The sequence below is a fragment of the Salvelinus fontinalis genome, chromosome 32, assembly GCF_029448725.1.
Source record: "Salvelinus fontinalis isolate EN_2023a chromosome 32, ASM2944872v1, whole genome shotgun sequence".
In the NCBI taxonomy this organism is placed as follows: domain Eukaryota; kingdom Metazoa; phylum Chordata; class Actinopteri; order Salmoniformes; family Salmonidae; genus Salvelinus; species Salvelinus fontinalis.
The window spans coordinates 6,914,472-6,941,971 of NC_074696.1; the positions used below are offsets into that span (position 1 = coordinate 6,914,472).

At 42.8% G+C, this 27,500-nt stretch overlaps 2 protein-coding genes across 3 annotated transcripts in view; one reads left to right on the forward strand and one right to left on the reverse strand.

Moving 5' to 3' along the window:
* Positions 1-22,633, reverse strand: part of nup42 (nucleoporin 42) — a 38,678-nt gene extending 16,045 nt beyond the window's left edge. The window contains exon 1 of one of the 2 annotated variants that reach the window (XM_055893260.1): positions 22,356-22,633. In XM_055893260.1, the coding sequence (XP_055749235.1) occupies positions 22,356-22,479 (124 nt within the window). In that variant the 5' untranslated portion in view covers positions 22,480-22,633. Of the gene's footprint in view, positions 1-12,001; positions 12,291-22,355 lie in introns of those variants that run through there. The other variant, XM_055893259.1, reaches the window with a different exon arrangement.
* wipf3 (WAS/WASL interacting protein family member 3) overlaps positions 19,945-27,500 on the forward strand; it is a 30,103-nt gene continuing 22,547 nt past the window's right edge. Inside the window, exon 1 of the mRNA XM_055893258.1 lies at positions 19,945-20,538. The gene's annotated coding sequence lies outside the window, so the exon portion shown is untranslated. The remainder of the gene's footprint in view (positions 20,539-27,500) is intronic.

The window sequence follows — 27,500 nt, forward strand, 5'->3', positions numbered from 1 at the left end:
GCATCATGCTGTGGGAATGGGACTGGGAGACTAGTCAGGATCGAGGGAAAGATGAACGGAGCAAAGTACAGAGAGATCCTTGATGAAAACCTGCTCCAGAGTGCTCAGAACCTCAGACTGGGGTGAAGGTTCACCCCCCAGCAGGACAACGACCCTAAGCACACAGCCAAGACAACGCAGGAGTGGCTTTGGGAGAAATCTCTGAATGTCCTTGAGTGGCCCAGCCAGAGCCTGGACTTGAACGCGATCTAACATCTCTGGAGAGACCTGAAAATAGCTGTGCAGCAAAGCTCCCCGTCCAACCTGAAAGAGCTTGATTGGATCTGCAGACAAGAATGGGAGAAATTCCTCAAATGCAGTTGTCAAGCTTGTAGCGTCATACCCAAGAAGACTCAAGGCTGTAATCGTTGCCAAAGGTTCTATAAACCTCTACAGGATCGGTGGATCCCCTGCGGGACGGTAGGCTAATGCGATTTGTATTTATTATGGATGCCTATTAGCTGCTGCCACCGCAAAAGCTACTCTTCCCGGGGTCCAGCAAAATTATGGCTGTTTATACAATTTTAAAACATTACAATACATTCACAGCACACAGTGTGCCTTTAAGCTCACATGAGGTTGTAAGTAACAAGAACATTTCCCAGGACATAGACATATGATGTTGGCAGATAGATTAACAAGAATTTAAGCTATCTGCACTGTCCAATTTACAGTAGCTATTACAGTGAAAGAATAGCATGCTATTGTTTGAGGAGAGTGCACAGTTATGAATTTGAAAAGTATTAATTAAACAATTAGGCACATTTGGGCAGTCTTGATACAAAATCTGAACAGAAATGCAATGGTTCATCGGATCAGTCTAAAACGTTGCACATCCACTGCTGCCATCTAGTGGCCAATTTCTAAATTGCGCTTGGGCTGGAATAATACATTATGGCCTTTCTCTTGCATTTCAAAGATTACGGTACAAAAAAAATATGTTTTTTTCTTTGTATTATCTTTTACCAGATCTAATGTGTTATATTCTCCTACATTCATTTCCACAAACTTCAAATGTTTCCTTTCAAATTATATCAATAATATGCATATCCTTGCTTCAGGACCTGAGCTACAGGTAGTTAGATTTGGGTATGTCCTTTTAGGTGAAAATTGGGGGAAGGGGGCTTATCCTTAAGAGGTTTTTAACAAAGTACTGAGTAAAGGGTATGAATACTTATGTAAATGTGATTTCAATTATTACAATATTTTTAATAAATTAGCAAACATTTAAAAAATCTCAAATTTGTAGGTTGGTGTAGAAAGCACCGGCACCGTGGCGAAATCAGTGGGATCTCGCATTTTGTTTCACCACACGGTTTGAAAAAGCACATAATCAAATGAATCTTCGGAGGCCATCGATGACGTGGTAATGAATCTTCGGAGGTCATCGATGACGTGGTAATGAATCTTCGGAGGTCATCGATGACGTGGTAATGAATCTTCGGAGGTCATCGATGACGTGGTAATGAGTCTTCGGAGGTCATCGATGACGTGGTAATGAGTCTTCGGAGGTCATCGATGACGTGGTACTGAATCTTCGGAGGTCATCGATGACGTGGTACTGAATCTTCGGAGGTCATCGATGACGTGGTACTGAATCTTCGGAGGTCATCGATGACGTGGTAATGAATCTTCGGAGGTCATCGATGACGTGGTAATGAATCTTCGGAGGCCATCGATGACGTGGTAATGAATCTTCGGAGGTCATCGATGACGTGGTAATGAATCTTCGGAGGCCATCGATGACGTGGTAATGAGTCTTCGGAGGTCATCGATGACGTGGTACTGAATCTTCGGAGGTCATCGATGACGTGGTAATGAATCTTCGGAGGTCATCGATGACGTGGTAATGAATCTTCGTAGGCCATCGATGACGTGGTAATGAATCTTCGGAGGTCATCGATGACGTGGTAATGAATCTTCGGAGGTCATCGATGACGTGGTAATGAATCTTCGTAGGCCATCGATGACGTGGTAACGAATCTTCGGAGGTCATCGATGACGTGGTAATGAATCTTCGGAGGTCATCGATGACGTGGTAATGAATCTTCGGAGGTCATCGATGACGTGGTAATGCTACTTTGAAACCATCTTTGCTTTGAAACGAGCAACCTAGATTTTTTTTTTTAACTAACAAAACATTTACAAAAGACAGTGGCTCCATTGCATGATTTAGGATGTTAAATTTAAAAAAAAATGAACAGCCAATCGAAACTCATAATTTTAAAAAGATTAGAAATACAATGTAGCCAGTGTTCCGAAGAAAACTTTACAAAAAATGTAGCGATCTTGCCACCTGCAAACAAGGTGAAATATCTTGATTAAAAAAAACACAAAGCTTCCAGCAAAAATCGGCTTCTGTCAATTATGGGATTATGGATTATAATGGTGACGGAACTACATGAGATTGTATTTTGGATTTCGTGGTCGCACACAGATGTGGGTACAAGTATGATTCACAAATGTGTAATTTCGCTAGCTTGCATAATGATGTGTAAAAGATTTAACGGTCGTAAACGTTTTAAACGTTTTAAACTTTTGAATACATTCAAACATTTGAATACATTCAACAAGAATTGCAAGCATTATTTATTTTCACAATGATTACAAATCCATTTACGAGTATGAACATTCTGCTGTACATTTTTGAATCTGTACATTGTTCTGTCATTGTTGTCACGTTACCAAGAGATTCGTAAACTTGTAGAAAGTTTTGTAAATTTGTAACAAGAGATTCACAAGTAAAAATGCGATTCAAATTGCCATCGATAAAATGCAATTTTGTTCATTGTCCGTAGCTTATACCTGCCCATACCATAACCCCACCGTCACCATGGGGCAATCTGTTCACAACGGTGACATCAGCAAAACGCTCGCCCACATAACGCCATACACGTGGACTGTGGTTGTGAGGCTGGTTGGACATAATGCCAAATTCTCTAAACCAACATGGAGGCGGCTTATGGTAGAAAAATGAACATTACATTCTCAGGTAACAACCCTGGAGGACATTCCTGCGGTCAGCATCCCAATTGCACACTCCCTCGAGACATCTGTGGCAGTGTGTTGTGACAAAACTGCACATTTTAAAATATACTTTTATTGTCCCCAGCACAAGGTGCACCTGCGTAATGATCATGCCATTTAATCAGCTTCTTGATATGACACACTTGTCAGGTGGATGGATTACCTTGACAAATGAGAAATTATCACAAACACATTTGTGGACACAAGTTTGGAGAAATAAGCTTTTTGTGCATATGGAACATTTCTGGGATATTTTATTTCAGCTCATGAAACATGGGACCAACACTTTACATGTTGCGTTTATATTTGTGTTCAGTATAGATCCCGCATGGATTACAACAGCCCCCTTGTTCTGGTGTAAAACGATAGGAAGCAGCCTAATGCCCTGTACCCGAGCCATAGGAAAGGTTTCTGCCCCAGGAACCAAGATGTTTCTTGCCATAGAGCTGACGATTATAACGGCTGGTGAGAGGAGGTCAGGAATTTTAAGCGGCTTGGGCCGCAAAACCCATTGAGGCTGACGGAGGAGCCGAGGCGTCAGACGGCCTTGCTAAGAGTAGCCACTTCTTCTCTATAGTCCTCTGCCAGTAAACAATTGTTACATTGGAACAACCGGTTGATCCACTTTGTCCCGGAAGAGCGCATAGTAAATAGAGCTCCTCCACAAAATGCTCCATGTCTCCTCTGAACAGAGAAGCCTCCACGAGAAGAGACATAGCAACAGACTCCAGAGTCAGAGATAAAGACTACTAGGTGTATTGGTTGGGTATCATTTGACATGAGTGTTAGCCTAGCTACTGCCTGACTAGATGTATTGGTTGGTTATCATTTGACATGAGTGTTAGCCTAGTTACTGCCTGACTAGATGTATTGGTTGGGTATCATTTGACATGAGTGTTAGCCTAGTTACTGCCTGACTAGATGTATTGGTTGGGTATCATTTGACATGAGTGTTAGCCTAGTTACTGCCTGACTAGATGTATTGGTTGGGTATCATTTGACATGAGTGTTAGCCTAGCTACTAACTGACTAGATGTATTGGTTGGGTATCATTTGACAAGAGTGTTAGCCTAGTTACTGCCTGACTAGATGTATTGGTTGGGTATCATTTGACATCAGTGTTAGCCTAGCTACTGCCTGACTAGATGTATTGGTTGGGTATCATTTGACATGAGTGTTAGCCTAGTTACTGCCTGACTAGATGTATTGGTTAGGTATCATTTGACATGAGTGTTAGCCTAGTTACTGCCTGACTAGATGTATTGGTTGGGTATCATTTGACATGAGTGTTAGCCTAGCTACTGCCTGACTAGATGTATTGGTTGGGTATCATTTGACATGAGTGTTAGCCTAGTTACTGCCTGACTAGATGTAATGGTTGGGAATCATTTGACATGAGTGTTAGCCTAGTTACTGCCTGACTAGATGTATTGGTTAGGTATCATTTGACATGAGTGTTAGCCTAGTTACTGCCTGACTAGATGTATTGGTTAGGTATCATTTGACATGAGTGTTAGCCTAGTTACTGCCTGACTAGATGTATTGGTTAGGTATCATTTGACATGAGTGTTAGCCTAGTTACTGCCTGACTAGATGTATTGGTTAGGTATCATTTGACATGAGTGTTAGCCTAGTTACTGCCTGACTAGATGTATTGGTTGGGTATCATTTGACATGAGTGTTAGCCTAGCTACTAACTGACTAGATGTATTGGTTGGGTATCATTTGACATGAGTGTTAGCCTAGCTACTGCCTGACTAGATGTATTGGTTGGGTATCATTTGACATGAGTGTTAGCCTAGCTACTGCCTGACTAGATGTATTGGTTGGGTACCATTTGACATGAGTGTTAGCCTAGTTACTGCCTGACTAGATGTATTGGTTGGGTATCATTTGACATGAGTGTTAGCCTAGTTACTGCCTGACTAGATGTAATGGTTGGGTATCATTTGACATGAGTGTTAGCCTAGTTACTGCCTGACTAGATGTATTGGTTGGTTATCATTTGACATGAGTGTTAGCCTAGTTACTGCCTGACTAGATGTATTGGTTGGGTATCATTTGACATGAGTGTTAGCCTAGTTACTGCCTGACTAGATGTATTGGTTGGGTATCATTTGACATGAGTGTTAGCCTAGCTACTGCCTGACTAGATGTATTGGTTGGGTATCATTTGACATGAGTGTTAGCCTAGCTACTAACTGACTAGATGTATTGGTTAGGTATCATTTGACATGAGTGTTAGCCTAGTTACTGCTTGACTAGATGTATTGGTTGGGTATCATTTGACATGAGTGTTAGCCTAGCTACTGACTGACTAGATGTATTGGTTGGGTATCATTTGACATGAGTGTTAGCCTAGTTACTGCCTGACTAGATGTATTGGTTGGGTATCATTTGACATGAGTGTTAGCCTAGCTACTGCCTGACTAGATGTATTGGTTGGGTATCATTTGACATGAGTGTTAGCCTAGCTACTGCCTGACTAGATGTATTGGTTGGGTACCATTTGACATGAGTGTTAGCCTAGTTACTGCCTGACTAGATGTATTGGTTGGGTATCATTTGACATGAGTGTTAGCCTAGTTACTGCCTGACTAGATGTAATGGTTGGGTATCATTTGACATGAGTGTTAGCCTAGTTACTGCCTGACTAGATGTATTGGTTGGTTATCATTTGACATGAGTGTTAGCCTAGTTACTGCCTGACTAGATGTATTGGTTGGGTATCATTTGACATGAGTGTTAGCCTAGTTACTGCCTGACTAGATGTATTGGTTGGGTATCATTTGACATGAGTGTTAGCCTAGCTACTGCCTGACTAGATGTATTGGTTGGGTATCATTTGACATGAGTGTTAGCCTAGCTACTAACTGACTAGATGTATTGGTTAGGTATCATTTGACATGAGTGTTAGCCTAGTTACTGCTTGACTAGATGTATTGGTTGGGTATCATTTGACATGAGTGTTAGCCTAGCTACTGCCTGACTAGATGTATTGGTTGGGTATCATTTGACATGAGTGTTAGCCTAGTTACTGCCTGACTAGATGTATTGGTTGGGTATCATTTGACATGAGTGTTAGCCTAGCTACTGACTGACTAGATGTATTGGTTGGGTATCATTTGACATGAGTGTTAGCCTAGTTACTGCCTGACTAGATGTATTGGTTGGGTATCATTTGACATGAGTGTTAGCCTAGCTACTGCCTGACTAGATGTATTGGTTGGGTATCATTTGACATGAGTGTTAGCCTAGCTACTGCCTGACTAGATGTATTGGTTGGGTACCATTTGACATGAGTGTTAGCCTAGTTACTGCCTGACTAGATGTATTGGTTGGGTATCATTTGACATGAGTGTTAGCCTAGTTACTGCCTGACTAGATGTAATGGTTGGGTATCATTTGACATGAGTGTTAGCCTAGTTACTGCCTGACTAGATGTAATGGTTGGGTATCATTTGACATGAGTGTTAGCCTAGTTACTGCCTGACTAGATGTATTGGTTGGGTATCATTTGACATGAGTGTTAGCCTAGCTACTGCCTGACTAGATGTATTGGTTGGGTATCATTTGACATGAGTGTTAGCCTAGCTACTAACTGACTAGATGTATTGGTTGGGTATCATTTGACATGAGTGTTAGCCTAGTTACTGCCTGACTAGATGTATTGGTTGGGTATCATTTGACATGAGTGTTAGCCTAGTTACTGCCTGACTAGATGTATTGGTTGGGTATCATTTGACATGAGTGTTAGCCTAGCTACTGCCTGACTAGATGTATTGGTTGGGTATCATTTGACATGAGTGTTAGCCTAGTTACTGCCTGACTAGATGTATTGGTTGGGTATCATTTGACATGAGTGTTAGCCTAGTTACTGCCTGACTAGATGTATTGGTTGGGTATCATTTGACATGAGTGTTAGACTAGCTACTGCCTGACTAGATGTATTGGTTGGGTATCATTTGACATGAGTGTTAGCCTAGCTACTGCCTGTCTAGATGTATTGGTTGGGTATCATTTGACATGAGTGTTAGCCTAGCTACTGCCTGACTAGATGTATTGGTTGGGTATCATTTGACATGAGTGTTAGCCTAGCTACTGCCTGACTAGATGTATTGGTTGGGTATCATTTGACATGAGTGTTAGCCTAGTTACTGCCTGACTAGATGTATTGGTTGGGTATCATTTGACATGAGTGTTAGCCTAGTTACTGCCTGACTAGATGTATTGGTTGGGTATCATTTGACATGAGTGTTAGCCTAGTTACTGCCTGACTAGATGTATTGGTTGGGTATCATTTGACATGAGTGTTAGCCTAGTTACTGCCTGACTAGATGTATTGGTTGGGTATCATTTGACATGAGTGTTAGCCTAGCTACTGCCTGACTAGATGTATTGGTTGGGTATCATTTGACATGAGTGTTAGCCTAGTTACTGCCTGACTAGATGTATTGGTTAGGTATCATTTGACATGAGTGTTAGCCTAGTTACTGCCTGACTAGATGTATTGGTTGGGTATCATTTGACATGAGTGTTAGCCTAGCTACTGCCTGACTAGATGTATTGGTTGGGTATCATTTGACATGAGTGTTAGCCTAGTTACTGCCTGACTAGATGTATTGGTTGGGTATCATTTGACATGAGTGTTAGCCTAGTTACTGCCTGACTAGATGTATTGGTTGGGTATCATTTGACATGAGTGTTAGCCTAGTTACTGCCTGACTAGATGTATTGGTTGGGTATCATTTGACATGAGTGTTAGCCTAGTTACTGCCTGACTAGATGTATTGGTTGGGTATCATTTGACATGAGTGTTAGCCTAGTTACTGCCTGACTAGATGTATTGGTTGGGTATCATTTGACATGAGTGTTAGCCTAGTTACTGCCTGACTAGATGTATTGGTTGGGTATCATTTGACATGAGTGTTAGCCTAGTTACTGCCTGACTAGATGTATTGGTTGGGTATCATTTGACATGAGTGTTAGCCTAGCTACTAACTGACTAGATGTATTGGTTGGGTATCATTTGACATGAGTGTTAGCCTAGTTACTGCCTGACTAGATGTATTGGTTGGGTATCATTTGACATGAGTGTTAGCCTAGTTACTGCCTGACTAGATGTATTGGTTGGGTATCATTTGACATGAGTGTTAGCCTAGCTACTGCCTGACTAGATGTATTGGTTGGGTATCATTTGACATGAGTGTTAGCCTAGTTACTGCCTGACTAGATGTATTGGTTGGGTATCATTTGACATGAGTGTTAGCCTAGTTACTGCCTGACTAGATGTATTGGTTGGGTATCATTTGACATGAGTGTTAGACTAGCTACTGCCTGACTAGATGTATTGGTTGGGTATCATTTGACATGAGTGTTAGCCTAGCTACTGCCTGACTAGATGTATTGGTTGGGTATCATTTGACATGAGTGTTAGCCTAGCTACTGCCTGACTAGATGTATTGGTTGGGTATCATTTGACATGAGTGTTAGCCTAGCTACTGCCTGACTAGATGTATTGGTTGGGTATCATTTGACATGAGTGTTAGCCTAGTTACTGCCTGACTAGATGTATTGGTTGGGTATCATTTGACATGAGTGTTAGCCTAGTTACTGCCTGACTAGATGTATTGGTTGGGTATCATTTGACATGAGTGTTAGCCTAGTTACTGCCTGACTAGATGTATTGGTTGGGTATCATTTGACATGAGTGTTAGCCTAGCTACTGCCTGACTAGATGTATTGGTTGGGTATCATTTGACATGAGTGTTAGCCTAGTTACTGCCTGACTAGATGTATTGGTTAGGTATCATTTGACATGAGTGTTAGCCTAGTTACTGCCTGACTAGATGTATTGGTTAGGTATCATTTGACATGAGTGTTAGCATAGTTACTGACTGACTAGATGTATTGGTTGGGTATCATTTGACATGAGTGTTAGCCTAGCTACTGCCTGACTAGATGTATTGGTTGGGTATCATTTGACATGAGTGTTAGCCTAGCTACTGCCTGACTAGATGTATTGGTTGGGTATCATTTGACATGAGTGTTAGCCTAGCTACTGCCTGACTAGATGTATTGGTTGGGTATCATTTGACATGAGTGTTAGCCTAGTTACTGCCTGACTAGATGTATTGGTTGGGTATCATTTGACATGAGTGTTAGCCTAGCTACTGCCTGACTAGATGTATTGGTTGGGTATCATTTGACATGAGTGTTAGCCTAGTTACTGCCTGACTAGATGTATTGGTTGGGTATCATTTGACATGAGTGTTAGCCTAGTTACTGCCTGACTAGATGTATTGGTTGGGTATCATTTGACATGAGTGTTAGCCTAGTTACTGCCTGACTAGATGTATTGGTTGGGTATCATTTGACATGAGTGTTAGCCTAGTTACTGCCTGACTAGATGTATTGGTTGGGTATCATTTGACATGAGTGTTAGCCTAGCTACTGCCTGACTAGATGTATTGGTTGGGTATCATTTGACATGAGTGTTAGCCTAGTTACTGCCTGACTAGATGTATTGGTTAGGTATCATTTGACATGAGTGTTAGCCTAGTTACTGCCTGACTAGATGTATTGGTTGGGTATCATTTGACATGAGTGTTAGCCTAGCTACTGCCTGACTAGATGTATTGGTTGGGTATCATTTGACATGAGTGTTAGCCTAGCTACTAACTGACTAGATGTATTGGTTGGGTATCATTTGACATGAGTGTTAGCCTAGTTACTGCCTGACTAGATGTATTGGTTAGGTATCATTTGACATGAGTGTTAGCCTAGTTACTGCCTGACTAGATGTATTGGTTGGGTATCATTTGACATGAGTGTTAGCCTAGTTACTGCCTGACTAGATGTATTGGTTGGGTATCATTTGACATGAGTGTTAGCCTAGTTACTGCCTGACTAGATGTATTGGTTGGGTATCATTTGACATGAGTGTTAGCCTAGCTACTGCCTGACTAGATGTATTGGTTAGGTATCATTTGACATGAGTGTTAGCCTAGCTACTGCCTGACTAGATGTATTGGTTGGGTATCATTTGACATGAGTGTTAGCCTAGCTACTGCCTGACTAGATGTATTGGTTGGGTATCATTTGACATGAGTGTTAGCCTAGCTACTGCCTGACTAGATGTATTGGTTGGGTATCATTTGACATGAGTGTTAGCCTAGCTACTGACTGACTAGATGTATTGGTTGGGTATCATTTGACATGAGTGTTAGCCTAGCTACTGCCTGACTAGATGTATTGGTTGGGTATCATTTGACATGAGTGTTAGCCTAGCTACTGCCTGACTAGATGTATTGGTTGGGTATCATTTGACATGAGTGTTAGCCTAGCTACTGACTGACTAGATGTATTGGTTGGGTATCATTTGACATGAGTGTTAGCCTAGTTACTGCCTGACTAGATGTATTGGTTGGGTATCATTTGACATGAGTGTTAGCCTAGTTACTGCCTGACTAGATGTATTGGTTGGGTATCATTTGACATGAGTGTTAGCCTAGTTACTGCCTGACTAGATGTATTGGTTGGGTATCATTTGACATGAGTGTTAGCCTAGCTACTGCCTGACTAGATGTATTGGTTAGGTATCATTTGACATGAGTGTTAGCCTAGTTACTGCCTGACTAGATGTATTGGTTGGGTATCATTTGACATGAGTGTTAGCCTAGCTACTGCCTGACTAGATGTATTGGTTAGGTATCATTTGACATGAGTGTTAGCCTAGCTACTGCCTGACTAGATGTAATGTTATTCCTCTTTTTCTTATTGTATTTCTGGTGTAGAGGGAGTCAGAACACTAGAAAGCAACACGCTGCCAGATCACCACAGGACCCTAGAGGTGTTACTGTCAATGATTATGAACTGGATATTGTATATGAATTACCCATTTACATCAATGACCCTAACAAAATGGTTGGATTGTTCAGCAGGGTAAGAGATAAGAATAACAAATAATTAAAGAACAGCTGTAAATAAAAAATAACGAGGGGTATATACAGAGTCAATGTGCGGGGGCACCAATGTCGAGGTAATTTAGGTGGTTTGTACATGTAGGTAGAGTTATTAAAGTGACTATGCATATGTAACAGTCCTCACCCCAGGGACTCTCTGCACACATCAACAACAGTCATCCACGAAGCATCGTTAACCATCGCGCCACAAAAGCCGCGGCCCTTGCAGAGCAAAGGGAACCACTACTTCAGGTCTCAGAGCGAGTGACTTCACTGATTGAAACGCTATTAGCGCGCACCACCGCTAACTAGCTGGCCATTTCACATCGGTTAAACATAGATAATAACATAGTAGAAGAGAGCCATAATTAGCTGTAAATGTCAAATGACAAGTTTGGGACTGTTGTTAAGTCTTTCACACATCATGATACAAGCTTGCGAAATTAAATTACACATTTGCTAATCGTTCTTGCAACCACGAAATTAAATCTCACACCATTTTGTCATCGTTATAATTCCGATAGTCAGATGACAGTGTGACGTCTGAAGTTTAGAACGTCATCATCGCGTAGTATTGTTACGCTTAGAACACACCGACAGTGTCCCCCATGTTGATACACCAGAATTACAGTCATTTCCAATGAAACGCTGCGTTTGCCTTGCAGCATTACGTTCTTTGTGGTGCATATGTTGGATTTATCGAACGTATGCGTCAACCTGTATGCGTAGACGGCTTTGACAGAAATGGTAGCAGGAGGTGAATGTTTCACACATAGCCCGATGTTGCTGCGTACTATTTTGCACATTGACAACGCCGGTGCGTTTAAAGCGTTCGTGTGACACAGGCGTCGATACGATGTGTGGAATCAGTAGTGTTTAAAAAAAAAAAAGAAATCAGATCTCCGTTCTCAATCGTTCCTTAGCAGAAAAAGACTGATATCTACTAGCTACTACAACTAGGTACTCGTTACCTCCTCCCCCGCCTCTGTTGGACTGTTGAGGGGGACGGCTGTTGTACTCTCCACCGTAGCCGCCACCGCCTGCTTTTGGGTGCTCATTCCAACACTTGTCGCCATATCGACACCGGCCTTGCATCCAAAAGTTGCACACCGTCATAGTGTTGCAGGATTTAAAGTTGTCGGTGCGGTGAATGAAACGAAATCCTCTCGTTTCCCACCTATATTTTCAGCACCACATTGTTTTCGTTCAGATTACGCCATTTTGAAAATGTCGCAGGGCTAAGACGTCAGTGGGTTTAATACAACAGCGCGACCTTGTGTTTGGTTTTTGTACTGCAGCCAGGAAAGTAACTCAATCAACAAAATCATCAGACCATGTAGAAAATATTACAGGAAATAATTACATACCGGTAATAAGGCAATTAAATGATTATATTACCAAAGACTATACCATTTATAGTATTGTATTGTGTGTGTGTGTGTGTGTGTGTGTGTGTGTGTGTGTGTGTGTGTGTGTGTGTGTGTGTGTGTGTGTGTGTGTGTGTGTGTGTGTGTGTGTGTGTCTACATATGAGTGAGTGTCACATGCATGCGGGTGCTCAAATGCTGTCTGTCTGCCTGCCTGATTGTCTGACTGTCTGTCGGTCTGCCTGCCTGATTGCCATCAACAAAATGCAATTGTGTTCGTTATCCGTAGCTTATGCCTGCCCGTACCATAACCCCACCGCCAGCATGGGGCACTCTGTTCACAACGTTGACATCAGCAAACCGATCGCCACCACAGGAGGTTGGTGGAACCTTAAATTTGGGAGGACAGGCTCGTGGTAATGACTGGAGCAGAATTAGTTGGAAGGTAACAAATACATCAAACACATGGTTTCCATGTGGCTAATGCCGTTCCATTCCATTCCGGACATTATTATAAGCCGTTCTCCCCTCAGCAACCTCCTGTGTCGCCCACACGACGCCATATACGAAGCCATACACGTGGTGTGCGGTTGAACGTCCTGACAAAGTCTCTGAAACGACGTTGGAGGCGGCTTATGGTAGTCAGCATGCCAATTGCACACTCTGTCAAAACAAGAGACATCTGTGGCAATGTGTTGTGTGACAAAACTGCACATTTTAGAGTGGTATTTTATTGTCCCCAGCACAAGGTGCACCTGTGTAATGATCATGCTGTTTAATCAGCTTCTTGATATGCCATGCCTGTCAGGTGGATGGATTATCTTGGCAAAGGAGAAAATGCTCACTAACAGGGATGTAAACAAATTTGAGCAATTTTTTTTGGAGAAATTAGCTTTTTTGTGGGTATGGAACATTTTTTTTTTTTTTTTACTTCAGCTCGTGAAACACGGGACCAACACTTTACATGTTGCTTTTATATATTTGTTCGGTGTTATGTTTTGCCCACCGACCATCCACTAAAAATCGGCCCACGGCTGAATCTAGTTGCCTAACCCTGAGATACGGTATTTATCCCCAGCACAAGGTGCACCTGTATTTATCACTGTAGTAACTACGCTTAACTTCCTTAGTAACTAGGACTGACCTTTGTAACCTTTCTAAAGTGGGTATTGACCTTTTGACCTTTTGGATAGTGCATCATCAGTTCCTCTTGTCATGTCAGTCATCGCATAACTTAAGCGTTATTTATAACTTGTCAGAAATGTCCAGATCAACTGGCCCATGTCTCTCCCAAGTGGAGCAGCGGTCTAAGGCACTGCGTCTCAGTGTGACAGGTTTCACTACAGACACCCTGGTTCGAATCCAGGCTGTGTCACAACCGGCCGTGATTGGGTGTCCCACAGGTCAGCGCACAATTGGCCCAGCGTCGCCCGGGTGTAGGCTGTCATTGTAAATAAGAATTTTGACTTGACTAGTTAAATAAAGGTAAAACACTTTTATTTAGGTTTTTAAGCCTGTAGATATTGTTGTAATTCTTTTGTCACTCAAATATCACTTGAATACACATTAGACATAGCAAAATCGTGAGAATTGCAACAACAACAAAATGCTTTAAAACTGCAAAAAAATTCTTTGCACCCCATGACAAAATGTGTAGAATTGCAGGAAATAAGCTTTAAACCTGCAAAATTCTCTCCAACAAGAGGGGTGTGAACCGTTTGTGATGAACAGTGCTTGTGCCAATAGAAAATGAGATGTTCCCCAATGCTGGAAGGGGGGGTGCCCCGAGTAAAGAAAAAAAAGAAGAAGTTTGGGAACCCCTGATTTAAAGCGTAGCATAAGATTGTCTGACTGCCCAAAAACATCTTCTAAAGAGGACTGATAGTCATCTAAGAAACGCTTACTACACATTTCTTATCAAATTAAAGTTAACTTCTCTCCTACTCACAGTTTCTGTAACCATTTAAACATACACAACAGTCTGATATTACCGTATAATTTGCTCTGTCATATCAAGACAATCACCATCCAGGGTCAGTTCTAGAGGCGCAGGCAAGGATGTTATACAGAGACATAAGTGATAACGCCCGAGAAACCAGTGTTAGTAGGATATATTGGCACGGATGTTAGGCCGGAGAAGATGTTTGCAAACCGTGCCAATATATCCTCCAAACACCGGCTATGAGGGCATTATCACTTTTATACAACGCGTTACCAACATATTCAAATAATGATTGACATATATTTTTTAAATTAATTAATAATATTTCATCCTTCCACGAGATATAGTCCCAACACAAATGTAAGGTTGCTATCCAAGCCGGCTTGTCATTTGTTTTATCGGTTTGGTTGCCAGAGAGGTTCTGTATCTATGATTCTGCCCATGTAATCAGAGATAACAATAACCTTATACTTGAACCCATGAACTCTGTGTGCACTTATGATTCAAAACCCCTTACCTAGTTATTCTTCCTCCATTGCTTATTTACACCCTATTGTGGTTTGGTACCCTACACAAGTATAATCCGTAGGCTACTGTAGCTGTTGTGTGTGTTTGTGCATGTGTGAGACAGAGATTATAAAACTGTTAGAGAAACTTAATCCAGAAACACTAATACAGTGTGTGTCCACGCTAAAGCATCTGGAACCTACATTTCCTACAAGCTGCACAACAGGTGAAATTGGTATCAGTCCAGGCTTCGTTCGCTATGTTTACTTCAACTTGTAATCAATGTGGCAATAGCTTTTGAAATAACCCAGGATTCCTCTCACTCCTACCCTCTCTTTATAATAGAGACACTAATGTTGCTAACTAGCTAGCTAGATTTAATTCACCCTCACCATGCTGCAACTAACGTTACCCCATACTCCTGCCATTAACACCCAGACTCAGAGCCATGTCTTTAGCTTGCTGACGTTAGCTAGCTAGCTAAACGGTTAGCGTCGGCGCTAGCATAACAGGTTAGCTAACTAGCGTAAACCGTTGCAACCCAACCCTCATTCCCTACCTTGCTTGCCATGGCATTGGCTATTAGCTAGTTAGCTAAGCAGGGAAACAAGAGGAAATGCTTGATATGCTATAGCTAGCTAGCTTTCAATAAGACATGGTCAGCTAAAATTCCTGCAAGCTCACGTTAGCTAGTTAGCTTGTTTCAACTCTGATTTGCTAGCAAAAAAAAATCTGTAGCTGACTGTTCTCATAAAAATGTATTGTATAGTGTAAAAATGAATGAAGGATCCAGCTATGGTGGTAATTCGTGTCATGTTTGACTACTGCAGTACTGCTTGGAAAACATGGAAAACATATATACGAATTATAATCTGCCTAGTTGCATCTATCACTAACTCAGTGGCCTTGTGGTTTGCACTCATCATCAACATCAACAACATCCTCATCAATTATAGCTCTATGATTATTATGCCATTATGTTCTTGTTGGACAGTGATAGTCTATGAATATGAATACATAACTTTTTTGCAAACACACAAAACAGCAAACAGTCTATAATATCCGTAACTATCTATGTGGTGTAAATGAGCCATGAGAACAGCAGAGACAGAGCTATAATTCACTGCTCAGCAATGCTCCAAGCACCTCTCCACCACCGGACATTCACCTGCACTATCCGGGCTGGGATTGGGACGGAACCAACCTGGAGAGGTCGGAACATTTCAAGAATGAACTTAAATCCCTGTTAATTCATGTCAAAATCCATGGTTGACCTCTTGTGGAGTCAGTAGAAATGACTATTCTGCTGTGCCTCCGAAATGTGAGTGCACGGATTCTCAGCGCACGATGAGAATTATTCTCTTTCCAAGGTTGAAAAACGATCAACCTCACCTGTCATTCATTGTTGTTTCAGTGAATCTGGGTAACTGCGGATCAATTGATCGTTTACTCGACCTGCAGGTTTTAGCCTCCGAAACTGTCCGCGGTGGACCGCTCAGGAGAGCCGCGATCAGGAGTATCAACGAGAAGGGAAGATTGGGCTTTAGGGTTACCTGGCGACAGAGGTTGACATACATAAAGGCACTGTAAACAATAGAGGCAAATTATGTTAAAATTATTCCAGATTATTCTAGAGAGTTTAATTGATTATTTTATTAAAACGCCACAATGGAATGAAGAAAGCTTTTTATGGAACAAACATTTCAACGGTCACCACAGCAACAGTGAGGTGAAACACTAATTATATCTGTCACATTTTACAAAAACTGGTTTATGTAAGTCAGTGGAAACATAGCTCCTGTTTCACGAGGTAACGTTTTTTTTTGCAGGGCCTTACCGTCAGTCTACTTGAGTACCAAGCAGAGACGCACCAGGTCCCATTTTTACAGTCTTTGAAAGGACTTGGGCGGGGATTGAACTCGCAACCTGGCGGCAGACACTCTAACCACAAGTGCATTATGCTGCTGAGGATGTTTGGTGTAACACCTTAATATACATTGTGCATTTATACCAACAGTATTGTAAACAGTTATTACATTGTAATAACACTGTACCTACCTATCAATATTAAATCACTACGACAACATAATGTATGTTTTAGATATACTGTGGTGTACATATTTTCCATGATACTTGCAGGTGGAAAATGGCAGAGAGAGTGACTTGGTGGAGAGTATTCATGAGGAGCAATAAGACAACAAGTAGTACTTGTAGTCAGTTAAGAACAAATTCTTATTTACAATGAAACCCTCCCCTAACACGGATGACTCTGGGCCAATTGTGCGCCAACTTTGTGACTCCTGATCACGGCCGGATGTGATACAGCCTTAAATGGTACCCTATTCCCTATTTAGTGCACTACTTTAGACCAGGGCCCTATGGCACCCTATTCCCTATTTAGTGCACTACTTTAGACCAGGACCCATAGGGCTCATAACATATAGGGAACATATAGGGAACATAGGTGTCACGCCCTGACCTTAGAGAGCCTTTTTATTTCTCTATTTGGTTAGGTCAGGGTGTGATTTGGGTGGGCATTCTATGTTCTCTATTTCTTTGTTGGCCGAGTAGGGTTCCCAATCAGAGGCAGCTGTCTATCGTTGTCTCTGATTGGGAATCATACTTAGGCAGCCTGTTTTCCACCCTAGTTTGGCGGAGCTTGTCTTTGTATAGTTGGTGTTTAGCGCTACAGAGCTTTACATTCGTTTCGTGTTTTTTGTATCATTTGAAAATAAAGTAAAATGTATGCCTACCACGCTGCACCTTGGTCTCCTAACAACGGACGTGACAATAGGGAACATATAGGGAATATCTATGGAACATATAGGGAATATCTATGGAACATCTAGGGAATATCTATGGAACATATAGGGAATATCTATGGAACATATAGGGAATATAGGGAATAGGGGGCCATTTGGGACAAAACTATAGTCAGACAGTCATGTGATTGTCAGAGGGGTTGGCTAAAAGCAAGCACACAGATCTGGGACCAGCCTGTGAAATGATAGCTTCACTCTGATGTTAGTCTGACTGGGGTTTAACTGTGAACTGAGATCAAATGACATGTCTGTACTGTGTCATCTCTGGTCTCTATTCTGGGCAGGGGAAAATTGGGAATGCCCCATGGTCTGTGTGCTCCACTTCTCAGGGTTTGGTGTCATCTTTTAACTTCACCACTAGCGGGTAGATGTCCTCTCGGTCTACTGTACATCAGGATCCCTGCAAGTAGGTTACCACTGGCTTCTATAGCCACAAGGTCAAAGTCCACAGCCACAAAGTCAAATTCTACAGCCACAAAGTCAGAGTCCACAGCCACAAAGTCAAATTCTACAGCCACAGAGTCAGAGTCCACAGCCACAAAGTCAAATTCTACAGCCACAGAGTCAGAGTCCACAGCCACAAAGTCAAATTCTACAGCCACAAAGTCAGAGTCCACAGCCACAAAGTCAAGTTCTACAGCCACAAAGTCAAGTTCTACAGCCACAAAGTCAAGTTCTACAGCCACACAGTTAAAATGTTCTAATTTAAAATTAGGGATAGGCTAACGTTTCCCAAACTGTTTTGGCCCGTGACCCCATTTTGATCCCCCCCCAAAAAACGGACCCCAGAGAGTCAGGACACGTGTTTAACGTCCCATCCAATGAATGGCACATAACATAGGGCAATGTCCCCAATCACTGCCCTGGGGCATTGGGATAAAATCCAATTTGACCAGAAGAAAGAGTGCTTCCTACTGGACCTCCAACACCACTTCCAGCAGCATCTGGTGTCCCATCCGGGGACCAACCTTGCAAAGCTTCAGAGGCAAGCCAGCAGTTGGACGCAGGGTGGTATGCTGCTAGTCATAATTTGAGTTATGACAGTCTATTACAAATCAGTCTGACAGTACTTTTGACTGTATTTAAATCTGAAGAAAGTATGGTTTGAAGTGTCTGAAATTACATCAGAAAAGTAGTGGGAAGTTCAGAGGACCATCAGGCAATAATTTTGTATGATCTTCTGTGTAGAAAATAGCATCATCATTGATTATGTTATTTTCCCCCCAGTCTGATTTAGTGCGTGGTCTTGTCCCACTTGGGGTCGCGTCCCCTAGTTTGGGAAACTGATTTAGTGCCTGGTCTTGTCCCACTTGGGGTCGCGTCCCCTAGTTTGGGAAACTGATTTAGTGCCTGGTCTTGTCCCACTTGGGGTCGCGTCCCCTAGTTTGGGAAAATGATTTAGTGAATGGTCTTGTTCAATTTGGGGTCGCGTCCCCTAGTTTGGGAAAATGATTTAGTGCCTGGTCTTGTCTACTCTGAATCCTGTGAGGCTTCTTGGTATTGTCGTGGAGGGATATTTTGTAGCATAAACGGTTTAAAATATAGAGCCACGCTCTGCTACTGACCTAACCCCTGTTCTATGACTCAAGCATGATTTTATTTATTTTATTTCAGAGTTTCTCTCGCACATGGGGTCACGGCCCCTAGTTTGGGAAACGCTGGTTAGGTATAAAGTTAGCAGTGAGGTTAAGGTTAGGGTTAGGTTTAAAATCACATTTTAAGAGGGTACATTTTAGAAACGGGAGGCGTTTGTGATTTTGTGCATATTCCCCGAACCCTGTTTGTCACAACCTGCTTCTCTCATACAATGACAGGTGTATTGATTGGGAAAGTTCTTTGTGACATATATGCCTTATTCGCTTGCTATCGGACTTATCAGAAGTTCCTAGTTATAACTGGGAGGTTTGACTTGGAACAACCATTCAAATCGGAATTACAAGTGGAAAACACCTTTTCAAACAACATATAACAACAAATCTGTTTATGACAACTACAATGTGGGTAAGGTATAACGTGGCTGGTTTGATCATAGTGTCAATGTTCAGCAATCTAGCTAACTTAACCATAAGCAACGTTAACTAGCTTATCAAGCTAGCTAAAATCATATTGGTTGAATAATTGCACCGACCAAAAAAGCACACGAATGAAACAAATTCGTATTTTTCCGACATCACTGCTAGGAAATAGGAATCTCCAACGGGGCAGATGAACGCAGCATTAGTGCCCCCCGGAGCGCGCCCACTAACGACTTCTGATTGGTCAGAAGCTTGGGTTCCTCGAAGCGACAAGGTGTGTCCCCTTGGTGTCCCAACTTGTCAACACGGCGTGGTAAGAGATATTACGCACAAACAACCGTAGGCTAGAGAAGACGAGAAGTAATTTCACACCAACTTCTGAACAAACTTTTTGTTGTTGTGTTCACTAGCATACTTTTAATGAGACACATTTGGCTGTGTTGTATCTGTCGTTAACTCTCACCATCACCAGTTGAAAATTGGTGGAACTTCAAATGAACCGTTTTTATTTTTCTGGAATTAGCCAACGACCAACGCCGGACTACAAACCTATCACAAAATTGTTGCTGTTCCCGGGGTTGTGCTCTCCAGCTGTAGCGGACTAACGTTATAGTGGTGCGCTCGTTATACAGCTCGAATCCGACGTCTGTAACTGTAGCCAATGACTGTAGCCTTTCTCCCCAATAATAGTACAGTATCTGCCGCCAGTATCTGCCGTCAGTATCTGCCGTCGGTACCTGCCGTCAGTATCTGCCGTCGGTACCTGCCGGGTCAGCGGCACACGCTCTGCGGGCAGAGTGCTGACGGACTTGTCGCGCCACGAACGAAATCCTCCCGGTAATACATAGGCTTGGAGGTAAGTAGGCCTTCAACATAACGGAATGCAAAATGTTGATATTGAAAAAAATAACTTTTTTAGCATAGGCCTATCAATGTATTTCACCTGGGTATGCTATTTGTGTCGGTTGCATAACATGGAAAACATACATGTGTTGTCCTCCCGCAAAAATATAGTTGCTTGATAGTTTGCTTATCTTGAGCCATTACATTTGGCTAAAAGGCTATATTTATGCTTACGGTCAAGGTCTGTTGTTACCACAGCAACATGACACCTTGCCTTCCCAGTTGCGGGAAAGTTTCACTTGTTCTATTCGCTAACCCCAAAACCAATGAGTATATCGTACAATATAGATTATGGTTAGGAAAATGTACATTAAAATATATATATATATTTTTTTAGCTTTTTTGATACTGGAGTATGAGCAATTAAAAAAAAAAATCAAAACACATTTGTGAATGGAGGTCGAAACGCAGGTCAAATACGCGCTAATTAGGGATAATATGGCTATTATACGATGTTGCAACGCCCATGGTGGGGTTTTACTCTCCAATTGGGATATTTGCGATTACCCGATTTTTTTTTACATGCCACACACGACAGAAGTGGGGGTGGCTGGTTGTGTTGGGCAGCAGTTGCTTGTGTCAGCTGCTCAGAACAGATCAGTGGCCAATATCCACAAAACAACTCAGAGTAGGAGTACTGGTCTAGGATCAGGTCTCCACCTGTCCATATCATCATAGTCAACACTATGTCAAATATAAAACTGATCCTAGATCATCACTCCTACCTCTGAGACACTTTGGGAATGGTGCTGTAACTCGGCCTGCTTGTGAAAGGAACACGGACTGCATTACCTATAGACAGTACAGACAGACCAGTGTGTCTGGTAGGAGTGTTAGTCATTACCTACAGACAGTACAGACAGACCAGTGTGTCCGGTAGGAGTGTTAGTCATTACCTACAGACAGTACAGACAGACCAGTGTGTCTGGTAGGAGTGTTAGTCATTACCTACAGACAGTACAGACAGACCAGTGTGTATGGTAGGAGTGTTAGTCATTACCTACAGACAGTACAGACAGACCAGTGTGTCCGGTAGGAGTGTTAGTCATTACCTACAGACAGTACAGACAGACCAGTCTGTCCGGTAGGAGTGTTAGTCATTACCTACAGACAGTACAGACAGACCAGTGTGTCCGGTAGGAGTGTTAGTCATTACCTACAGACAGTACAGACAGACCAGTCTGTCCGGTAGGAGTGTTAGTCATTACCTACAGACAGTACAGACCGTTGGTTACCGTTGGTTACTGTCTCAGTCACACCTGTTCGGAAAATGTTCAACTGTTGCCTTATTTTCCTCCTTCTGCATTTCCCATTATAGTGCTCTATATATAGGGAATAGAGTGTAATTTACATTATAGTGCTCTATATATAGAGAATAGAGTGTAATTTACATTATAGTGCTCTATATATAGGGAATAGAGTGTAATTTACATTATAGTGCTCTATATATAGAGAATAGAGTGTAATTTACATTATAGTGCTCTATATATAGAGAATAGAGTGTAATTTACATTAAAGTGCTCTATATATAGAGAATAGAGTGTAATTCCCATTATAGTGCTCTATATATAGAGAATAGAGTGTAATTCCCATTATAGTGCTCTATATATAGGGAATAGAGTGTAATTCCCATTATAGTGCTCTATATATAGGGAATAGAGTGTAATTCCCATTATAGTGCTCTATATATAGAGAATAGAGTGTAATTTAACATTATAGTGCTCTATATATAGAGAATAGATTATAATTTATAATTTAACATTATATTACCCTCTGCTCCTGAGTCCAGTAAAGCTTGGGTGTCGTGCGTGTGGGTGGCCCATCTTAGTCTTACCGGGAGGAGAGTAGATGATGAGGTCTTCTCTGTGGTGACACCACCCGATAGTAGCCTCATACTTACTACCGGGCCTGATCTTTTACCGGGCAGGAGTGGATAAAGTGGCCCGCTCTACCACAGTAGAGACAGAGTCCTTGTGATCTCCGCCTCTCCCTCTCCTCCCGGGAGAGGCGAGCTCTCCCCAGCTGCATGGGTTCGTGAGCGGAGGCTGAACTGACCGTGTTCCCGCCGCTGGTATGCCAGCCCTCCGTGTCGTTATACGGTCTGTTAGGGCATGCTCGGTGGCCAATACGACTCAGACGAGCATCGACCCTCAAGGCTAGTTCCACTAGTCCATTTAAACTCCTGGGAAGGTCCAGAACATAGATCTCCTTCTGGATCCAGTCCCCCAGCCCATGCAGGAAAATGTCCCACTGCGCCTCCTCGTTCCACTGACACTCTGCGGCCAGAGTGCGGAATTGGATGGAGTATTCCGATACTGAACGGTCTCCTTGGCGAAGGTCAGCGAGTAGTCTGGCCGCCTCCCTACCCGCCACGGCCCGATCGAAGACCCTTCTCATCTCCTCGGAGAGTGTCTGGAAAGAGGTGCAGCATGGGTCCTGGTTCGCCCACACCGCCGTTCCCCAAAGAGCTGCTTTGCCTGATAGCAGTGTGAGTACGAATGCTACCTTAGACTGTTCACGGTTGAAGGTCCGTGGCTGCAACGAGAAATGCATTGAACATCTCGTAAGAAAAGCTCTACAATAGTCCGGATCACCTGAATAACCCTCTGGTGTCGGTAGTCGTGGCTCTAGCTGAGAATCCAGCTCTGGCGGGGCGTGTGGAACTGCCGGTGTAGGTGGCGCAGCGAGACCCTTCAGATGTTGTAATTGTTGGGTCAGCTGGGATACCTGCGTCGCCATGGCTTGTACTGCCCGACCTGTGCTGGAGATGTTCTCCTCTTGTTGGTCCATTCTCGTGATACTGCGGGAAATGAATTCGGTCAGACTCGTTGAACTCGCTGCATCCATGATATGGTCAGATCGTTCTGTCACAATACAGAGGCGGATGCAAGATGCAAGCAACGATGGTTTAATGAAAATAGTTTACAGTATCCACAGGACAGACAGAATATACTCAGACAGAATCCAACCCAGGGCCTAGGGCACATCCTCTGATGATAGCGTGCTGAGAAATCCAAGGGAGTGAGTCCGGCTGGGTAGGAAGGAGCACAGCAGATAATCCCCACAAGGGCTGAGAGAGAATGAGCACTTACACACGACACAACCTCAGGGAAGAAACAACGATCTGACAACAAGAAACACAGGTTACAGAACATATAAAGGGGAAGATAATTAATTCCAGCTGGCGCAGACAATCAGGCCAAGATTGGGAACCACGCCCACACAAACACAGGAGAGAGAGAGAGAGAGAGAGAGAGAGCGAGAGAGAGAGAGAGAGAGAGAAAAGAGAGAGTGAGGCAGTGGATTCATGAACCGTGACAATTATAGTGCTCTATATATAGAGAATAGAGTGTAATTCCCATTATAGTGCTCTATATATAGGGAATAGAGTGTAATTCCCATTATAGTGCTCTATATATAGAGAATAGAGTGTAATTCCCATTATAGTGCTCTATATATAAAGAATAGAGTGTAATTCCCATTATAGTGCTCTATATATAGAGAATAGAGTGTAATTCCCATTATAGTGCTCTATATATAGAGAATAGAGTGTAATTCCCATTATAGTGCTCTATATATAGGGAATAGAGTGTCATTTACCATTATAGAGAATAGAGTGTAAATTGTTATGCTGCCAGAGTCGGTGGCATTGAAGCTGCCTGACACACTTATGAGGATGGAAATAGTAAGAGAGGAGGACATTCTGCCAGTTACACACACACACGCACACGCACACGCGCACGCTCACGCTCACGCACACGCACACGCACACGCACACACACGCACACACACACAAAATATGTGTCCCTTATAATGCACTTGCTAATTGTTTTCCTGACCACGTGACCTGACCAGGACAGTTTCTGTAACTAGAATGTTTAGGTTTTCCTGGTCGGGGACGGGACACTTCTGATGACGGTAAGATTAATCACTTACTGTGATCCTTACCACCCCCTCCGTTACACTGTACACTGGTACCACCCCCTCTCTTTTATCCACTCTCTCTATACCTCTTCCACCCCCTCTCTTTTATCCCCTCTCTCTATACCTCTTCCACCCCCTCTCTTTTATCCCCTCTCTCTATACCTCTTCCACCCCTCTCTTTTATCCCCTCTCTCTATACCTCTTCCACCCCCTCTCTTTTATCCCCTCTCTCTATACCTCTTCCACCCCCTCTCTTTTATCCCCTCTCTCTATACCTCTTCCACCCCCTCTCTTTTATCCCCTCTCTCTATACCTCTTCCACCCCCTCTCTTTTATCCCCTCTCTCTATACCTCTTCCACCCCCTCTCTTTTATCCCCTCTCTCTATACCTCTTCCACCCCCTCTGTTACACTGTACACTGTTACCACCCCCTCTCTTTTATCCCCTCTCTCTATACCTCTTCCACCCCCTCTCTTTTATCCCCTGTCCCTGTACCTCTTCCACCCTGTCCCTGTACCTCTTCCACCCCCTCTCTTTTATCCACTCTCTCTATACCTCTTCCGCCCCCTCTCTTTTATTCACTCTCTCTGTACCTCTTCCACCCCCTCTCTTTTATTCACTCTCTCTATACCTCTTCCGCCCCCTCTCTTTTATTCACTCTCTCTATACCTCTTCCACCCCCTCTCTATACCTCTTCCATCCCCTCTCTATACCTCTTCCACCCCCTCTCTTTTATCCCCTCTCTCTATACCTCTTCCACCCCCTCTCTTTTATCCACTCTCTCTATACCTCTTCCACCCCCTCTCTTTTATCCCCTCTCTCTATACCTCTTCCACCCCCTCTCTTTTATCCCCTCTCTCTATAACTCTTCCACCCCCTCTCTTTTATTCACTCCCTCTATACCTCTTCCACCCCCTCTCTATACCTCTTCCACCCCCTCTCTTTTATCCACTCTCTCTATACCTCTTCCACCCCCTCTCTTTTATCCACTCTCTCTATACCTCTTCCAACCCCCTCTCTTTTATCCCCTCTCTCTATACCTCTTCCACCCCCTCTCTTTTATCCCCTCTCTCTATACCTCTTCCACCCCCTCTCTATACCTCTTCCACCCCCTCTCTTTTATCCCCTCTCTCTATACCTCTTCCACCCCCTCTCTTTTATCCCCTCTCTCTATACCTCTTCCACCCCCTCTCTTTTATCCTCTCTCTATACCTCTTCCACCCTGTCTCTATACCTCTTCCACCCCCTCTCTATACCTCTTCCACCCCCTCTCTTTTATCCACTCTCTCTATACCTCTTCCACCCCCTCTCTTTTATCCCCTCTCTCTATACCTCTTCCAACCCCCTCTCTTTTATCCCCTCTCTCTATACCTCTTCCACCCCCTCTCTTTTATCCCCTCTCTCTATACCTCTTCCACCCCCTCTCTATACCTCTTCCACCCCCTCTCTTTTATCCCCTCTCTCTATACCTCTTCCACCCCCTCTCTTTTATCCCCTCTCTCTATACCTCTTCCACCCCCTCTCTTTTATCCTCTCTCTATACCTCTTCCACCCTGTCTCTATACCTCTTCCACCCCCTCTCTATACCTCTTCCACCCCCTCTCTTTTATCCACTCTCTCTATACCTCTTCCACCCTGTCTCTATACCTCTTCCACCCCCTCTCTTTTATCCACTCTCTCTATACCTCTTCCACCCCCTCTCTTTTATCCCCTCTCTCTATACCTCTTCCACCCCCTCTCTTTTATCCCCTCTCTCTATACCTCTTCCACCCCCTCTCTTTTATCCCCTCTCTCTATACCTCTTCCACCCCCTCTCTTTTATCTACTCTCTCTATACCTCTTCCACCCCCTCTCTTTTATCCACTCTCTTTGTACCTATTCCACCCTCTCACTCTCTCTGTCTCTCTGTTTCTCTCTCTCAGAAACACACGCACACACACACCGTTGAGATACCGGAATTCATTGGGAAACCTCATGTCATTCATTTAGGTAAAACATTGACAAACAAAACCACGTTCTGTTCTGGTTGTTATTCGACAGTGTTGCTAAGTAGCTTAAATCCACCCTACCTAAGCATGAGACAGTGTTGAACAGAAGACACACGGGCTTCTCGCTCTCCCTTTTGGAAGACGGCTCGTCTAAGGAATCTTGGAAGATTTATAAAGTCGTAGAATTCGGGTGGAAGTCTCTGTGTCTGACTGTCGACGCTTCAGCTAAACACCTGCTGATTTCTCTATCACAAAAAAAACAAAGATCTTCTCAGATTTCATTCCCGAAACTGGAACTAATTATTCCAACGAAGAAGAATTCCATTTTGTACTACATTCTGCAAGTTTGTGGGTTGCCTGCTTTGTTAAGATGTTTCTGCAACATAGTCTTGGGTCGAGGTATGGAAGGAGGAAATCGAGTGTGAAAAAAGCAGAAGAAGCAGAAAGGAAGGAAGGAGAAGAAGAAGCAGAAAGGAAGGAAGGAGAAGAAATAAAAGAGGAAGAAAACAAGGAAGAAGAAATGTGGGTGCTTGTTGCAGATGTTAAAAGGTTTTTATTTTCTGTTACTATTTAAAGGTTTTCATTTTCTGTTACTACAAGTTACAATTGTTGGAGGCTTAATGTGGTATTGAAAATTCATGTCTCAATGGTTGTGGAATACAGCGTACTCAGTCGGTACCTGAAACGTTCTTGAAACGTTTTTTTTTTGCTTTTTGAAAAGTACGTTCTTTTTTACTCTTTGAAAAATATGTTCTTGAAACGTTTTTTTGCTCTTGGAATTATTTTTAATTGAAGCGATCTTGAGAGGTTCTCGTTCTTGATAAGTACGTTCTTAAAACGTTCTTGCTATTGAAAAGTACACTTGAAGTGTTCTTGCTATTGAAAAGTACACTTGAAGTGTTCTTGCTATTGAAAAGTACACTTGAAGTGTTCTTGCTATTGAAAAGTACACTTGAAGTGTTCTTGCTATTGAAAGTACACTTGAAGTGTTCTTGCTCTTGAA